Source organism: Serinus canaria, chromosome 3, assembly GCF_022539315.1.
Source record: "Serinus canaria isolate serCan28SL12 chromosome 3, serCan2020, whole genome shotgun sequence".
In the NCBI taxonomy this organism is placed as follows: Eukaryota; Metazoa; Chordata; class Aves; order Passeriformes; family Fringillidae; genus Serinus; species Serinus canaria.
The window spans coordinates 14723106-14742082 of record NC_066316.1 but is presented as its reverse complement, the minus strand read 5'-3'; the positions used below and the strand labels follow the sequence as shown (position 1 = coordinate 14742082).

The window sequence follows — 18977 nt, the reverse complement described above, 5'->3', positions numbered from 1 at the left end:
CCCATCTGGTCAGATTAAATCTTTGATCACCCTGGGGATCACATTTATGTTTGGTCTCTACCACTGTTTCAGAACAGCTCAAAATATACAGGTAGTGAGCAAAACATGGATTGCTAAGCAAGGAACACTCGGCATAAACAAAAGTGGCTTTGGATTTCTGTAGCTGTTCAGATTGTAGAAGGTGGTAAGCAAAGACAGACATAAACATCTTGGATATTTTCTGCCTTCTGCCTGGTCTCTACATCAACTACCTCACTATTCATAAACTGCATGTAGCTTGAAAATATTTTTTCATGAATATATATCACAAAAAGTATCAAACTGCTGAAGCAGCTATTGGCTTAGAAGCTATGGCACTGATACACTGATGAGACAAGACAGAATGAACACAGAAGTAGCTCAAAGTCATAACTGGAAGAATCACAAACAATATCTTAACAAAGCTGTCCCCCTTAGGAAAAAAAGCTCCCAAAATTCACAATAAAATGGGGTGGCGTGGCTGTAAAATGGAAAACATCTCCTTAAACCAAGGAGGCATTTTTAAAGAAGTAGCCAACAATTTCTTCTATTTTTATTTTTTAATTTTAAAAATAATTTTATGTTGTTTTGGAAAGCGTACAATTCAGTTGGTACAGTATTACTCTGTGAAGAATGGTGGCTGTAGAAAAACAATCCACTGATAATTTAATTCCTTGTGTCATTGTGAAACTGAAAAACTCTTAGTTTACTGAATGGAAAAAAAAATATTTGAAAAAAAAAGAATGGCTGACTAAGTAAGTATCACCTTGTGCTACATCCAAGGCCTCTTGCTGGTTGTCTGGCTGCTCTTTTGTAGGCAAAAAGGAGCTGAACGCTCTCTGGCTCCTTAGATCTGGTCCAACAAATGCACTGCCAGTCATGCACACGGATCCAGCTTAAAACTCAGTGTGAGCCTAAAAGAAGCTAGTCAAACTGGCACCTACTCATGCAGAAGTAGATAGATTTGTCATGACAGGCTGATTATTCAATGTAAAGAAACAGTTTAGCTTTTCTAATCTGGTACAAATACATCTTTCTCAGAGAAAAAAGTAAAAGGTCTAACAGTTCAAGTATTTATAAGTAAAGAAATCAACAAAAAAATTGTAACGTCAAAGTGAACCACAGGTATTTGTACTGGATCATTCTGCTAAACAGCCCCTAAGTTCTATTCAGATAAATAAGATTTAACCCATTTAACCATTTCGGAGCTGCACATCTCTGCGACAGAGGTGATCTCGTCTGTTTCACACTGCTCTTGGCTCTACTGCAGGTTTCAGGGACAGGCTGAGATACCCAGTTCCAAAATTATGTTGTGTTTTCCTTCTGTCCTCGCTTGTGCTGGTGCAGAGGAAACACCAGAAAACACCACCGAGAAAGCTGACCTAAACCAAAAGCAGAGACAAAGGCCTCCACTAACTTCTTCTCTGGAATTTTCCTGCTTAGGCAAGTTTTCTCTTCCCCATCCAGGAAGTATAATTAAGGTCAACAATCACCTAAGGTGCTGGGATCCATGAGCTCGTTCTGCCTGTCATCATGACTGTCGGCGCTATTGGCATGACCCACAAACAGGGGCTCAAGCATGCTGGCTCAGAAATATCCTAAAATAGTGCCACCATCCAGACAGGGCAGAATCTGAGATGAACAGGCTAAAGATGGTGTTTTCTGCACCTTTCCACAGCTGAGTTACAGAGAGAAGTTAAGAAAGCTGCTTACTCATTGCAGGAGTCAACATTTGTCGAGCTCCACTTAAGGGATTTTCTCTTGTGTAAACTTGACTTTATAATTTAAAAAAAAAAAAAAAAAAAAAAAGGGGAAAAAAAAAGTGGTGTTATGAAACAAAGACTTTTGGCAAGTGTATGGGATGCGTAAGCTGGAGAGCAGCATCTCTCAGACTGCCATCCTGGGAAGCTTCCTCCTCGGGCGGGCAGCCCCGCGCCAAGGGAGGGGACGTGCCCTCCTGAGGAATGCTCCCGGGTCACTCCCAGCCGAACAAAGCCAGCGGGCTGCAGGGGGCCTCCGAAAGTTGGTTTTCCTCCCTGCCTTCTCTCAATTTTTGGGGGAGGGTAACAAGATCCCTGTCTGCTTCTATGTGATGAGAATGAAAAGAACAAGTGCAAACCCCATATCTCCCTGGACCCTATTTTGCTGTTTTTTTTTTTTTTTTTTTTGAAAAAGTCCTGCAAACTGCTGGCAGGTTTTTTTAATGGAAAATACCAATCGCCTAAGATCTATACCTAGCCTTTTGCCAATAATGAGAAAACTTCACCTTCTGTCCCCAGCAATTCTTAGGAAATCTTTTGCTGTTATTCCTACAAATCCAATTACAGATTGTTGAGTAGCTAGTGGAGTAAGCTTATTGAGGAGTGTCACATCACTAAGTCGTGCGTATGTGTTTCAGTTTGTAATGTGGTCTGAGCCGCTGTAGAGGTGTCAACTTAAAATGCAAGTAAGTAGCAGAACAGGGCTAATCCCAGCCACTACTCCCCTGCAGCCAAATTGTAGCGCAATGAATGACAGTGGAAATGCAAAGATGCCACTGTGCTTATCACACACAGCCAGATGGTGGACCTGGATCAATGCACACATGCCACGATCAATGCATTTGATAAAGAATTAAGAAGAAAACTGTACATGTTATCAAAGAACTTGTACATGGCATAATTATGATTCTGCATGTGCTTACTGATGATATTGGAGACTCAGAGGCAGGTGATAATGAAACTGATAGGAAGAAATAGCTTAAAGGCTACAGCATATGGCCTCAGCACTAAGAAATCTTGTCAAATAGTTCAGAAAGCTTTTTTAACTGTTATTACAGGCTGCTCATAGTGCAAGCTGGTGGCAACGTTTTAATTTTTTTAAACCTGAAATGTCAAAAAGTTACAAAAGCTGTACTTTTCACAATGGTCCAGAAAATAATTAAGACGCTACTGTGTTTTAAACATGGCAAAAAAACTACAGGTAGAGAGAGCATTCACAATTTAGGGGTGGGGGGAGTAGCTGGGCATTTAAATATACATATATAATTCTGTGTTTCCTGAATAAATGCATTTAGACTTTGAGGGAGCTTGTGGCAGTTTAAGGAATGTATCTTGGTAGCAATTTGCATCCAGCACGCCAATTTCTACAGATGCAGTTTCGATATTGTTGAAATTCCGGTATTATCGAAATGTATCGAAATGCACTCAACATCAAACGTAGATTATTTCCTTGATTGCATTTGTACTCTGTCAGCTGACTTCCAGACACCTTGGATGTGAAAGAAGGTAATTAAAGATTTGTGGAAAAGAAAGACTAAAGTAATAAAAAAAAATTTATAATGTATAAAAGGTACCTAAAATACAAATTCTCATGCTCCAGTTGATAGATGAGCTGTCTAATCAACGCCTGGACGTAACTTAAGTGCTCTCATTAGTGTGAAGACCTTCAGGCTAAATAAGACTAAATCCCTTAAAAATTGCTTCTGCAATAGAAAAATCCCCCTTACCATTTTCCTCTGCCTAAATCATATCAATTAAAAAGAGAGAAGGGGAGGGAGGGAGAGAGAGAGGCATTTTCACATGACTTTGTTTTAACTGACACTCAAAAATCTATCTTCTGAATCCAATTTAAAATGTCTAGGCAAAAAAAAAAAAAAAAAGTTCATTAGTAATCAAAGAAACAAAAAAATCACCCCGAGTTTAGTTTCTCTTTCACTTTGAACCTGAATCTTTACTCAGCGCTAAGGTGCATAATGCCCATTGAATCCTCCACCGTAACTTCTTTTTTCCACCCCAAACGTTTAATCAACACTGCAGTTTTACATTAAATGATAAAATTTATCAAAACGATCCTCCAGAAGAGTGAAGCGCTTATTTTATTTTCAGCAGGCTGAGGAGGGACACTCTCCACCTCCCCCCCACTCCCCGCCAACCCCCGAATTTCAATTTGTCCTGACAAACCATTGGGTATTAAATTCTAAAGGCACGCAGAGTGCATAAAGAACTGATGGCTTGATTAGCTCTTGTGGTGCAATTGAAGGAGCTGTCTCTCTCCCCGCTTCTCCATTTTGAGAAACACTTTGATCTTTGTTCAAGTCAATTCATGAACATCAACTGACAAGACTGCATGAAACACCCCAATGGTTAGGCCCAAACTCGTAGCAAACTATTTGGTTTCATTAAGGCTTTAGGAGAAGTGACCAGTGACAGTCCTTTCATTCAGAAGCCAACAGGCAAGTGACTATTTAAAGTTTAATGTGCACAATGTACTGCTGAAGGCCACTACACCTATAGTCAGTCACTCAAGTATGAATGCCTTTACCTACTATTTTGTGACATGTAAACTGCTAAGTGCAGCTGCAGTCTCATTAATGCATTCACCCAGATTAGTTTGCAGGACTAAATAGATGATTCACAGAATTTCTGGGGAGAGAAACAACTGTATCTTCAAAGGAAGGTAGAACAGCAGGTGCTGTGTAAAAGCCAGCGATTAAAAACAGATTGTGTTTTAAAATGCAGCAATTTACTCAAGATATGCACAAATGTAGCAGAAATATTATCTGTTCCGGTTGAAAATATGAAAGAATTTGAATCGCATCACCCGCAAAACCAGGCTGTTTGGGCCGGTGCCGCGCTTTGCTACAGTACACTACTTACACATCACTCTTCCCCTTTTTTAGTTGCCCTCTCCAAAGAGTCCCACTTCAAAGAGTTCATTTTTGCACCAGTTCCTGTCAATGCAGGTCAGAAACACTAAAGTGGAAAGTGGCTGCAGTGCCGTGGCACAAAGAGTCTCCGCGGCTGAAATCAAACAAAGCCCAATTAAACTAATCATAACGTTCCAGTGAACACAAGGAAGCTCACCTGGTATTTCTGGACTTCTTGTGTGAATTCCCAACTCTACTCGGTACTTGGTACTATAATTACCCTGACCAAAATACTGTGAAATTACTGCTCTGATCTACTAATGGCTGCAAAAAATCCCGTCGCTGTGGTTCCATGCCAAGGGGCCGTAGCAAGGTGGCGCAATGCTTTCTGACAGAGACGACAACTTCGAAAAACTCAAAAGGGAAAATTAACGGGATGTGGTTTATGTTGCCAAGGACTGTTCATTAATTACCAATTTAATCACTGCTGGAGGCATGACATTACAAAAATCTGGCTGAAAGTTCTAATAGATTATGAAGACCACCTAAGAAGAGTGACCAAGAAATGTACAAAACAATTAATACTGTTTCACTGCTATCAAAGACACTCAGATTATTTTACATCAAGTGAAGCAAAAGAATTAGTAGCTTCACAGTGCCACCACTAGGAACTGTAAATACAATGGCACACAATTAGTAATGCACATGTGACTTTTCGTTCAAGGCATATATCCTTGGGAAAGCCAGAACACGATAAGGAGAACAAAAGAAACATTTTTAAATGAAATGAATAAAGATTTTAACTCTACCCTTGTGCATGCTGAGCAATCACAGAATAGGCAATGCAAAATACAGCTCTAAGTAATGGCGATATCATCCTGGGATTCACAACAGCGTGTACTGAACATCCACACGGAAAACGTCCACAGCTATTAGCAGCGATAGAAAAAGAGCATTCCAGGGGCTGAGAAACCCGGGTCTCACACTGCACACAAAGGGATAGCTCTGAAACAGAGACTTCTTTTTTTTTGTTTCCCCCTAACATTTATAAATGGATAGAAGACACTAAAATTTTGGAACTAATTTTGTTCAGATGATCTTAAAATTCCATTAATAAACTGCCAGCCTATTTTCTGTCAGCATGCGAGTTAATGGTATGGCTGCAGACTGTGCAGCACCTTGAATTTACAGCCACATAATAAATAAGTTTATATATTTAGGCCAGATCCTTAACTGGTGTAAACAGATACATATTATAGAGATAACAGCAATAAAAACCAGCTGAGAAATTCAAGCATTTGTATCTAAAACTGAAACTGCTAACATTTGTCATGCACTATCAAAGGTTATGCTTTATTCAGGAAATCCTTCCCACTATAAAACTGACAGTGTATAGTAATTCTTCTTAAAAATTAGTTTACTTGCACTGATTGATTTATTTTCCCAGCTACGTCAGGGACTTGTCTACAGCAAAATTTTTGTACAGTGAAATATCACAGCTTCCTATTAAGAAAGTGCTTTAACAGACTAAATATGAAGTCAAAAGATGTAGAACCTCAGAACCTCTTTGAAAAGTTACCTTTTTTTTTTTCCCATACATTGAGGAACATTAAATAAAATAAGTTGCTTGCTCTTGCCATCGAGGAATTGAGATCAGACTATCTCAACCTTAGCGTGTAGCTATAAAGAAATAAATATCAGGTCAGTTGTGGGTTTGAAGTGTTCAGTCAGCAGGTCTTTTCTCCAGTTAAAGAAAAGTATATTGTTAAAACAACTATAAAACTTAGAATGCTCATGAAATGTAAATACTCCACAGCATAGTCTTATCAGCATACACCATATTTAACCACTTTTTAGTGGCAGACAGACAAGACGTATAAATGAACAACAGGGAATAAGTTACCAAAGCTCAGGGATTACCAAAATAATGTTCAATCTTTTTACCAATTAAATGGTAACTCTTTCTTTGTAATCTTGGGAAGATCTAGTGATCATATCTAAATCTGGTTGCAATTATCAGCATGACAGACTAGTCTTTTTTCAATCAATATTTTCCAATTAATAATAAAAGACCAAGGTTGCCACTTGCAAAGTCCTACACCTTAATAAATTCATGCTAGACGTTTAATTAATAAAGATCAGGTCTTAATATTTTTTTAAACAAAAACAAGATGATAATAATTTGAGAGTGCTTAAACGAGTTAACACAACTGCCTCAATCACAGACATTTATTTTCCAACTCAGGAGACTTCAAAAAATCTAGCAGTGAACTGGATACCTTTCCTAATGCAACAGAAGTAAGGATTCTGGTTTGACACAGAAAAAAAAAAAAAAACTAAATGAAGCAATTTTGTACTCATTTTCAAGAAACTGAAAATATAATTGGAGGAAAGAACACTTGCATTGCTACCTTGAGTTTAAGCCATCTTTTAATCAAAATAAAATATTCTATTTTTGCTGTCTACTCTGAATTTGTTTCTGATACTACTTCTGCCCATGCTGGCTCCAGTTTACTTATTGGAGGTAAGTTTGGACAGTTTGGAGTTTATTAGTTCAGAGGGGCAGCAGATTATTGCTGGACATGATCAATAAATGGGATCATTTATTAAGCAGGTTTTTTTAGCATTTAAAATAATTCTTTGTTTTTACTTTATTACAGTCAGCATCTCCAGTATTTGTGCAAATGTATGCAGCCAAAATAAAAGATCATAAAGGCTCATATCCTTCCACATTCTGACACTTTCTGAAGCTCTTCTAAAAAGAACTTCCATTTCCACTAGTCTGGTGCATGCAAAAAAAAAAAAAAAAAAGTTACCATTTTGCACTCAAATATTTATGAAAATGAAAAGTAATGGGCACAACAGATTGACACCTGAAGTAGAAAGAGTTTATTAAAAATGAATTAGATACAGCTGCAACAAGTCCTTTGAGCAAGGGAGTAATAAAAAGCAGTATTCTGAGCAAGGAGAGACAAATCTCAGTGCACAGCCCGTTCCTCTGCCCTCTGCACACAGCGTTTGTGTGTTTGGAGGAGACAGCTTTTCAGTGAAGTACTCTGTATCTGCAAAATCTACTACAAGAGTTGAGCATCATTGCCACTGCTCTTTTAAATCTTTCTTTTTTTTCAACATATACACGTTGAGGCAACTACTGCTGTCATTCAGCTTGAATAAACATAAAATAATGGTACCAGAGATAATTAAACCCCCATCTTTCTCTGTACAGAAAGCAGGGTAGCAACAGTTAGAATTAAGCACAGCAGCAGCCTCAGGATTATTCTCCAAACCCCCCCAAGTCAGTCTGTGTTACTGTGGTTTTAATTTCTTATTGTTCAAATGGAGTCCCTCACAATTTTTAGTGTAGTTATACTCGAATGCTGCTCTGAAGAAAGAATTACTATTTTCTTATTTCACAAAAGGCAGAAGACAGAGTGATTCCCTCCAGGTATCACGCTATTGAACTCCTGCATCCACTAATCTATGCCGGATTCTAAGTATGCAAAATTTTTGGCCAAATCCATATATGGGTGGCCCAGTCCTGCACCTAAATTCACCAAGGATGAATCCTTAGCTCATGCAAAACCCAAGTAACTTCAGAAACTATCTGTAGCCCCTGGCAGAGAGAAAAACACATCCTTTCCCAGATGAGCACTTTTCATGAATTCCATTAGATACGGCATTCCCTGCTAAAGCCGTCTGCCTAACAAAAACAAGTTAAAAGACTTTGACACAGGATTTAGGAGATGCCAGAAATAAAGCTAGTGGGCATAATCTTAATTTTCATCCTGCTCTGTATCCTCTAAAACAGAGTCTTATTGTGGCAGCACCTTTTACTTTCACTATCTCCTGGTCTTCAGCCCAGCCCTAAGCTCTCCCCAGTAGCGTTCAGTACTTTGGTTTATTTTCATTGTTCACTGTTCAACATGCAGGCCCATCAACATGGAGCATTATTCTCTACACCACAATATTCAAATCTTGCTCTGAAGACAGAATTGTTAATTTCTTGATTTCTTTCTACAGTGCCCACATCTACGGTATTTAAGAGCCTCAAGAGCATTAATCACATTCCCTTCTCACAACAAGCCATGGAAGAGTTATTACCCTGCTCTTCTGATGAGAACTGAGAGGGAGAGATCCCCAGCTAAAAGGATCTATCACTGGGTGCTTGCTCTGGGAAGCCTATTAGATGGAATTTTTTTTCAGTATACTAAGCTTTATAGCCATTTATATGTCTCAAGCACAGCTCCAATTGATTTCCCTGACAGACCTGGATGCTCAATATATCTGCAAATCAAACTTTTGCCTCAAAGCGATCCAGAAAGGAAGGACAGGACAAACAGTGACCACCTGGAAGACATTTGTCTCAAAAGACTCAGTGGCACTGATCAGGAACTCGGGTAAAGGCAGAAGTACATTTAATTCAAGCACCTTAACCATGACCTCATCTTTTCACTCCTTGCAGTCCATGCTTCGTTTGTCGTACATCTTCCAATTTCTGCAATCAAAAGCACAGAGGTCCTCTGGACAAACAGCCTTCTACATCATCTCTATCCTCTGAGGAAAAGGAGACACAATTGCTTTGGGGAAAATAGTATGTGATCACATAATTAAAGACTACATCATAATGCATATACACAAAGGAGGTTAATTAAAGTTGCCTGTGCATTTCTTAACTCCTAATTCCATTCTCTGTAATCATGCTGACTCCATAACCATAGCAATTTGAGTCTGGAGAGTCAATGACAGCTGCAGTAAATTTCAATTCTTTATGTGGCCCAGTCACTAAAAGAAAATAAGAAGATTTTGCCAATGGCCTTTACAGATATTTGCTGACAGCAGAGTTATGCTGATATTCAAGAATTAGAGATTCCATTCCATGTTCTACAGATGAGGATTCCCCTCCTGGAAAGTCCTTTTAGGGCCATGAGTTCTGAGTATTTCCCACTCCGTGTGGTCCCCTCTAGCCTGTCACTTTGCCGGATAGGTCGCTTAGCCCAGCTCCAGTCTCCTCACCTTTCCAACATCACATTCCAGCCAAGCTGCCGCTGCTAACAACCATCACTACAGGTTGATATTTTACAGCATCTGGAGTGAGCAGATATGTCCCTTCCAGCCCTGTGATATTCACCATGAGAAAAGGCAAGTTAAATCAAAATGAGTAAGCTAATAAAAAGGCTCTCCTGGTTAAAAGCTAAGTGATTACAGCTGCTATATCAGATTGCAAATGACAGAAGCATCTCGTAAAAGAGTCACCACATGCACACATACATCAAGAAAGCAAGCAGAAAGGCTGAGCTGTTTATAAATCTACCATAGAGAAAGGGATCCACGAGGGGATCAGCAACTCTGTTCACAGAGCTCTTAAGCTAATTCTTCCAGTCTCCAAAGGGCTGCATCAATTTTAATGACACAGCTATGATCCTTCCAAACCATGAGCATGATTTCAAGGAGGTTCTGATCAATGCCGTCTCCTCTTAGACTTCAAATACCTGCACACATACTCCATATGCTGCCTGGCATGCATACAGCTTGATACTGAAGGCTTCTGAGAAGCACCAAATAAGCAGACATGACACTGAAAAAATTTCTACCATGCTGCAAGGAGGGAAGAAATGGGAGAAATGAGGCTGTACTGTCTGCTTAGAGGAGAAACAGGAACACTGTTTTTTTCCAAATGGACTTTTACCAAAACAAATCAGGCAGGCACACACCAAATAAGCCTGTATTGATGGCCATGGTACAGATGTGGAAATTTCCTCCCTGTTGCTGACTCTGAGCAGCGCCACTACCCGTCCTCACCATGCACACTGTCCAAGCCCACGCACTGAACACTGCTCTCACTGGGAAAGCAGAAACTCCTGGTTCTCACATGACACGTGGAAAGTGCTAACAGCAAGGCCTAGGAGATGAGACTTTTCTAAAGACACTAAGGACTCCACAGGCTTTGCCCAGCTGGGGTGACTGACAGCACGGTCTGAAAGACTAGGATGCTTAAAGCTTTTTCGAAGAAGGTATCAAAAAAGGTGTAATTGCAAACTTCAAGAGTTACTTTCAAAAGTATTGCCCCTGAACTATCTCTTCAAAGTTTTCTTATTTAAAATTAGATCTTCCTGTTTCAAACCATATTCTTTTGAATCTCTATCCATCCTGAAAATGAACCTCATCCAATTTCCACTACTAAATGCTGATTCTCATTATCACAACTCTCATTTGGATAACACACTACTACACATTCCTGCACACTGACACATACAACACTGCTTTGAGACAAAGTTCTTATTATTAACCTTAATGACCAAAAAGCAATGAATAGAAATAAGTCTGTGCTATATGCTAACAATCAAATGAGGAATGACCTGTAGAAAACTGGCAGAACTACATCAAATGGAAATGCCTCATCTCTACTAATCAAGTATGATAAAGGAAAACAGGAATCAATGTTTTATCTTACACCTATATATGCTGATGCACACGTGCATTCTCTTTCAGAATATGTACATGTAGGGATAACATATACATATATGTTATCCCTAATATGTTATCCCTACATGTACATATATAACATATACATACATGTTATAAACAGCTTTATATAATGTATATTATTATATATCAACTGTAAGAGTCTCCAAATCTCATCTCCATGACACACTTCAGAGCTGAGGAGCTTTTGTCATTCTTATATGAAAACAACTCAAGTCAAGAGTGCCCACAACAGAGTGCCCAGATTTGACATGGACCATTTGTTCCAGGACAGTTCACCTTGAGCTTCTGACAGAGGCAGCAAGAAACTTTGCCTCTGCCAAGCTGCTCTAAAAGACTGCCCTTCCTTTTCCTGTAGGCTTCTAATTAATTTTTCAGCTTCTGTAACAAATGAAATAAGGTCCTGTGGGTAATCTGGCATCTTGAGAGTAATCCTAACTCTCCCCCTGAAAACCCTTCACCACCTCCTACCCTCCAGCTGGTTTTCATGGCCTGGCCACCGACTTCCTTATTGTGTAACTTCACATTGCCACCTACCCAGAGCACCTCTTCTCTGTATGCTACTGGGGCAGCTCCTTTTGCTCCTGTCTGGATTTCATTAGCAGGAGTTTGAGGCTAAAAGAGAAAGTTTTGCTTCCCAATACTATGACCTGCATCAGAAGGGGCCTTGGTCCTTAGGACAGCAATGTTAAAAGATGCTCTTGTTGGGCAGTGTCCATGCAGACAATTTTTACTGACACTTAGGAACTTTTCTGAACTTCAAGGCTCCCTGACAAGACTGCAGTATTAACACAACCTTGACTGTTTTGAACAGATTTTTCAAGGGAATCTAACCATCTTTTCAAATTTTACCTATTTTTAATATGAGTAAAACAATGCTTTGTCAAACCTAATACAGAGAAAGAGATGATCAGGGTTTTTTGAGGTTAAAAAAAATTTTAAAATATTACCCTGAGGCGGAAGAGCTGACAGGGAAGACTTCAGCTCAAACAATGAAATACTAGCAAAGTTGTAAAACCTTTGAAAATATGAGCTTGTAATAAAAAATGTTAGGCAACTTTAATTACAGTTGTTTCTGCCTGAGTAGTTGCCTATAGTAACTCTCCTCTAATGCCATTTTCTTTATGAAAAGATAATTTAAAAAATCCAAAGTGAAATTTATACTAAAATATACATATATCTAGGAAAAACTTAAAAAACAGAATAAGAAAAAGTTATCTTATATATCATTGTGCAAATAAGTATATAAATAAGACTTGTCTGTGTATATGAATATAATTCAAAGTAAAATGAAGTATCAGTCTATACTGATAGACTGGAGAGGAATTTCTACAAAAAAGAAAAACCAGCATAGATCCAAGAGAGTTAAGAAAAGAAAACTAAATACGTTAAACCACTGCCTTCATTTTTTGATTGTATGATCCCATTCCTGTAAAGAGTAAAATCTGCCCCTCAGGACCCAGCTCTGAAAGGTGGGAATCTGTTAAGATTCCAGCCTTTCTCGGTATCATTATTTTTCAGTTATATTTACACTCTTAGTTGCCAGTACAGTCTTTAATGTGCAGTAGTTAGAATCACAAAACCTGCATTGCAAAGGTTTGCATAAAAATTAATTAGCTTTCATCTCCAGAGAGTAGGGATCCTTCCAGGTCACCATGGAAGCCACTGGAGATGCAACCACAGCTGCTTCAACACTGGAGCTCATTCCCCAGCTCCACTTTCCCCCCTCATCAGCATAATCAACTTTGGTGATAAAAAAGAATTGTTTCATCAACTCTTTTACAAGACTGACACAAGTAGCTCCATTCACTGCAACAACATTTCTAAAGCAGCAAGGAGCTCTCATCAGAGGCTCGAGGAAATGATTTACATTAACTGAAAGAGAAGCAATCAGGAACAGCACAAATTACTTCACTATCGTTTAACAAGTAATGTTTGAGTTTCATCCCACCAGAAACTGCAGTGCCAATCAAAGAAGACGCTCCCAGACTTCTTCCAAGGAAGTGGGAGGCACCTTTCTCTTGGCCATAACATCAGGAGAAACAGGTTTTAGAAGTGAATAAAGGACACATGACACACCAAACGCAGAGAAGAAATGTTCTGCAAGGACATGCCTCCCCCCATGACAGCACACACAATGCATTTGAACTCTGCAAACTGCAAGAGCGGCCAATGTTTCTTACATCGTTCAGCTGCTTATTGCGGGCTGGAATCAGGGTACTGGTTAGTTGTTTATTCCCTGCCTTTAATGCTGCATCTCTTCTTGCTTGCTCAAGCAGAACTCTGGCTCGTTCTTTAAGTTCTTCCTGTCTTGACAACATACGTTGCTTAAAAATAAAGAAATATAATTAACAGCAAGGCAGCCTCAGGGTACTGAAGGTTTATACAGTAGTTAATAGCCAGCGGCCTTCCTATACAATAAAGGTCAGGAGCCACATGAATTATGTCTTCATGAGGTGACAGAGCATTCTATAGAAATGAAAAGATGATCAAAATGTAAAAAAAAAAAAAGTCATAGGCCTTTATAGGCCTTTATAATGTAAATTGGAGCTCTCTTCCTTCCCCTTAAAACTTAATTTCTATCAACATTTAATGCCTTTAAACTGCAACTGTGGAAAAAACCCAACTGGCTTCACAGAAGCCATGTCAAACACTTGTGTTTACTTATTTACTTTAATATGTATGCAAATATGACTACAACAAAAATGCTTTGTTGGCTACTTAAATGGGTACCACTCACTTATAACTTAAATTGAACGCAAAGAAGCTGGGTACAAGGCAAAAAGTCCTCAAAAAATATCTGCTTCTACTAAATTTATGAATATGCACAAGTCCCTTCTTCTTAGAAAGGACTTAGCCTACATTAAGAGCAGAAATATCAAAAGGGGGTTCTGCACTGGCGACACAAGAACACGAGCAGCTCCCAGGCAGACACACTCCCAAAGGCTGGTTTCTTAGTCAAGGTCAACTATGAAGAGTGGGAAAATGCATCTCCAGGCCTTTGCATGGGACAGGTGCTGCCTGCTGTGCTCCTGCAACAACCACATGGAAATGGAGGTGGTTGACTCTAACCAATAGCACTGTAAATTCAGAGCGAGCCTCACATCTGAGATTTTATTGCCATATGCAAATGTACCAATAATTAACAACAAAGAACTGCCTTTAAAGCGAACTCCTGCTTTTTCTTGGCCTGTTACACCCTTGCCCATGAAAATCTTCATAGAGAACAAATCCTGTCTCGTCCTGCTCTTTTATTCTGTATGGGCCAAGCTGTTCCTTCCTCATCCAGTACACAAGGATGATGATGATGATGGTGATGATGATGATGATGGTGATGATGATGATGATGACAAGAAACCTCACAAGACTTCATTGATTAAAGGAAATAAATTAGTTGACTCTGGAACCAGTATTTGGCCATTATCACTCATCTACAGACTGCTTCTCTTGCAATAAAATCATCTTTATGGTGCTTACTCAGAAAAAAAAATCCCATAAAACTTTTTCAAGCAATCCATACTATCAGAAGACTGGATATATTCTTTTCTTACCAGAGCTAATGGCACAGAGCCCAAACTCAAGAAAACTCTTTACAAGGGTAAAATTATAAGCTTGCTGTGGCATTTTTCTAAGTGGAGGTGTTAACATGTTTTACGTATTTTTATGATGATATGATTTATTGATAATACTCAGCATATATATAATATTCAAGTTCCATTCTCACAATAAATCTGCAAGGTAGGTGGGCATACACTGTTATCTTTATAGAAAGGAAAATGATATTGTGGTGAAGTAACATGCCTTAGGCCACTCAATGGAAAGCAGCACAATTTAACAGTCTGGAGTTTCTACCTCACCATGTTCATGAGACTCTGTGGTTTCCCAGACAAGATTCTGAATTATCTTTAGTAAATTTAAAGGTATTCAAAGCTTTACATTTCCTAATGAACTGATATCTATTTCCAGTTCTTGCTTTAGTATGCAACACTCAGAGGAAATGAGTTGCAACAGACAGTGGCAAAAGCTTTGGAGCCATCTTTGAGATAGCTGAGAACAGAAATTTACTTAATTGGAGAGAGATTGGAAAGATCAACAGTGGGACAATTTCTGTAAATTATTTTTTCATGTAATGATTGTTTTTCAGCACCATCTACTTCTCAGGCAAAATATTTATTACCCAAATTAAAAATACACTGCTCACCTCATCATTTATGCCGAATATTTGGTGTAAATTACAAACACAGAGAAAGAACTTGAACAGCACCTCCATCCTAATTCACAGACACAAATGTCTTACCTGGGCTGTTTTTGCAGTTTGATCTGCATGATTTAAAGCTGCTCTGGCATCACTGTCAGAATCAGATTCCGTTTGCCTCGGAGAAGCATGTGGTTTCTTTGCAAGATCTGTATCCATATTATAAGAGTATCCAGGCTTAGAAGTAGGAGATAAACTTGGTTTTGTGACAGGTGAACTGGGATCTGCTCTTGTGCTCTCTGTGGATCCTATACATCCCAGCTTTTCTTGCTCCGAGAAACCAGGGGTACTGTCTAAGCTCTGGTGTCTCTTCTTGTTGTTATCTTCACAAGCAACTGTGGGAGACATATCCTCCTTTTGATCACTGACATGTGCTAAGTCACTGAAGTCTAAAGTGTCAGTTATCAGCAATTTCTTCCTTCCCAACACAGGCTGCACTTGTGTTGTGTCTGTACTGCTACACTTCCCCATTTCTTCCGACGCGGAAGTCCTTCCAGAGCTCTGCTGGGACTTCTGTGGATCCGTGTCACTTCGAGTCCTGCGTGAAGAAGGGGAAGCTGTGCTTGGGCTTAAGTGGTCATCAGGAGTCTGATGCTCGCTCTCGGATTCGCCGACGCCGCTGTCGTTCACAAACACGGAGTCGTCCTGCGAGGCGAAGTCGGCCAAGGCGCTGTCTGGTGGCTGCAGCTCGGGCTCCCGCTTCAGGTCGCTCAGCTCCGCGTAGAACTTCTCCTGGTCCACAGAACTGTTGGTGTCCGTTTCGTAGTTCCCCACTTTGTACGTGCTCTTGCTGCTGTTCTCCTCTATCTGAACCACGTTCAGCTCCTGGCCGCAGAAATGTGCCCTTATCTGATAGAGATAGGTCATAACAGTCAGTTTGTCAGGGATGGCCAACAAAACCATGTCCGAAGGCTCCAACAGTCGCGATATTCCCAAGCTGGCAAACCCGTCGTAAGCCTTTAAAGACAGACAAAATAAAGATCACAGTGTGGCAGTTTCTTACCCATCATAACATCTCAAAAATACAAATGGAAGTTTCAGTCAAAATAAGCAAACCTAAAACACATCCAAAATTAGAGGGAGAACATGGCTCTGACTCTATTATTTATTATTATTTTGGCTTCATTATAGTCATTATTACTTTTTGCTGCACCATCCGACATCCAGCTCATTGATTTGTCCTGATGGCTTCTACACATGTCCTGGGACATCTTCATAGCAAAGGAAACTGAGAGAATGTAATCAGCAAAAACACTCAAACAGCATTGTTTTAAAATATTTTTAACATACTTCAAATGAGTAAACAGCTATTCATGAAATTGCAGCTTTTAAAGCCCTTCTTTTTGCACTAGGAAAACCTACCAATACCTTCAATGGTTCTCACTCTAGTAGCAGGAAACAAGCAAAAAAAAAAGTCTAAGAGCTGGACCAGAAAAAAAAAGAACTCAGGACGGCTTTTTAAGATAAGGAACAAAGATATAAGAAACACAACACTAATCCATCTTGAGCTTTATCACTGATGATCAACCTTCTGCCTTCTATTGGTCATGTAATTGCAGTGATTCCTGCTGATGAAAAACTATGTCCAGATAGTCAAAAAGAACACTGCCACAGATTACTTGACACTAGACATAAATCACATTAATCCATCGAGCAAATGCATTTTAAAAACATTTGTTGATGTTAAATTTATAAGAAAGAGAGAGTGAAAATCATTCCCATTTCACTTAACTTTCCAAAAGCTGAACAGTTGCAAGCCTCCCACTTTGTGAGGCCACATTGTCTTCTTTTACTGCTGGCCCTTTAAGTTAGTGGGCTTGGTGCATCAGGTTTTTCTAGTTTTGAAGAATTAAAGCCGTTTCTCAATTTACAATTAATTATTACTATCCTGGATTAACCTTGGAAGACAATATTGTGTTTCAAGGAAGTCTTTAAAAGGCCTCCTGTTAGCGTAGATGCACTCAGTTAAAGCATGTGGGCTTCTCCTCCCCCAGGAATCCTGCAGCTCCTTTTCACCATCTCCTGAAGGGGCTTACAATGTTCACAGTTGATCCTACACTATTTTGAACAAAAGCAGATGCTAAATTTAACACATAGATGAGAAAACTGTCCTTTCCCAAGGAAACAGTAACACACATCATTGGCTTCAACTCTCGAACTTTACATTTTTTCCCAAATTTCTTTAGTTTAAAAAGAATACAGAAAAAAAAACCCCAAATATATATATATTTTTTAATCCTCTTGGTTTTTATATTACTAAGTATTCAACAGTGAGACAGAATGTGGGGCTGGGCTGGCCTGCTCCTGGCAGACCCAGATATTTTGTTTGCTCTGAGAAAAAGAGGCTCTCTCCTCCTCCTTGCAATGTCATTCCCTACTCAGTGGTCCAATAGTTTTCATTTCAGCTGCTGAAATTCATTGCAGAGCTTTTCAAACTCTGCTTCCAAAAGCTGGAATTTATCTTCCTGAAATTTTGCATGCCTCCCCTCATGCTCAGGTATACCTTTCCAAAGGACCTTAGGTGAAGTAATTTTTATACAATTGTAACAAATGATTCACTGAGTTTATCTAGACATAGAAATGGTCTGAATAATTTATTTTTAAGCTCTTCTGGGACTCTCCCCATGCAAAATGATTTGGCCTAAAATTGATGGTATTTGGTGTAGTATTTCTTGGGAAGGTCTATTATGATGAGAGACTGTTACGGCATTTATAAATACAGAGGTGTGCTTAGATTTAGGAACACCAGTGGCAAACATGACTAGTGTATTTGCTGGTACAAAACTCCAGATGGAGCAGAACAGCAGCAAAATGATAGGTGGGAGGAAATGCCAGCAACTTAGATGGTAGAAGAGGGACAGCTGTCATTTACAACACCTTGGGAAACAGAGCTGGAGGAGCAGGATCAAGCTGGCTATGGAGGAGAGGGAGACAAGATGGGTGGAACTGGATAGACATGAGGAGCACAGAGAGCAGTGAGTTAAGGGAGAGCAGTGCAGGGATTTGGGTGACAGCCTAAGGTATGGCAGACACCAGCAATGATGGATGCTCATTCCACAGCAGAAACCAGGCTGGGCATGGACACACAGCGAGCCACCCATGCTGTCTGTGAAGTAAAGGTAATGCCAGGATGTGCTGTTTGCTAAGTGGGTCAGTGCTGATTCAGCACATAAATAACTTGTTACCCCACACTGCAGGTAGTGGGAGTCACCATCTGAAGAAAGACAGGACTTAAGGACAGGCACAACAGCCAGGGCAGCCAAAGCCCATAGACATGACTTGACCTAAACTCCTTTTATACTCTCAATTTCTTATTTAAATGCCAATAAAACTAAACTCTGTGAGTATCTCCCAGGGTCTATAAAATGAAGATGAGGACAGTGTTTCAGGTCTCGGGAAAGGTACTTGCTTAGAAGTAACACTACAGCAGGACTGAATTTGGAATGATGGATATCCTCAGTACAGCTGCAATCACTTTTTGTTGGCTGCTCAGTTCTTCTGGTGATGCCTGGGATTAAACACAGTTATTTCCTGCTAATGCCTGACACCTATTCCCCATCCCCTCTCATTCTCATCCACATTTTGGCTTCTCTC

The 18977-nt window shown here is 39.6% G+C and overlaps 1 protein-coding gene across 13 annotated transcripts in view; it reads right to left on the bottom strand.

The window, feature by feature from the left end:
* The window catches only part of EHBP1 (EH domain binding protein 1), a 205049-nt gene that overhangs the window by 56360 nt on the left and 129712 nt on the right, over window positions 1–18977 (bottom strand). For 12 of the 13 annotated variants that reach the window (XM_050972588.1, XM_050972589.1, XM_050972586.1 and 9 more), the window contains 2 exons: window positions 15426–16340; window positions 13312–13455 (listed from right to left, as the gene is read on the bottom strand). In XM_050972588.1, coding sequence (XP_050828545.1) covers window positions 13312–13455; window positions 15426–16340 — 1059 coding nt within the window. The remainder of the gene's footprint in view (window positions 1–13311; window positions 13456–15425; window positions 16341–18977) is intronic. The other variant, XM_050972597.1, reaches the window with a different exon arrangement.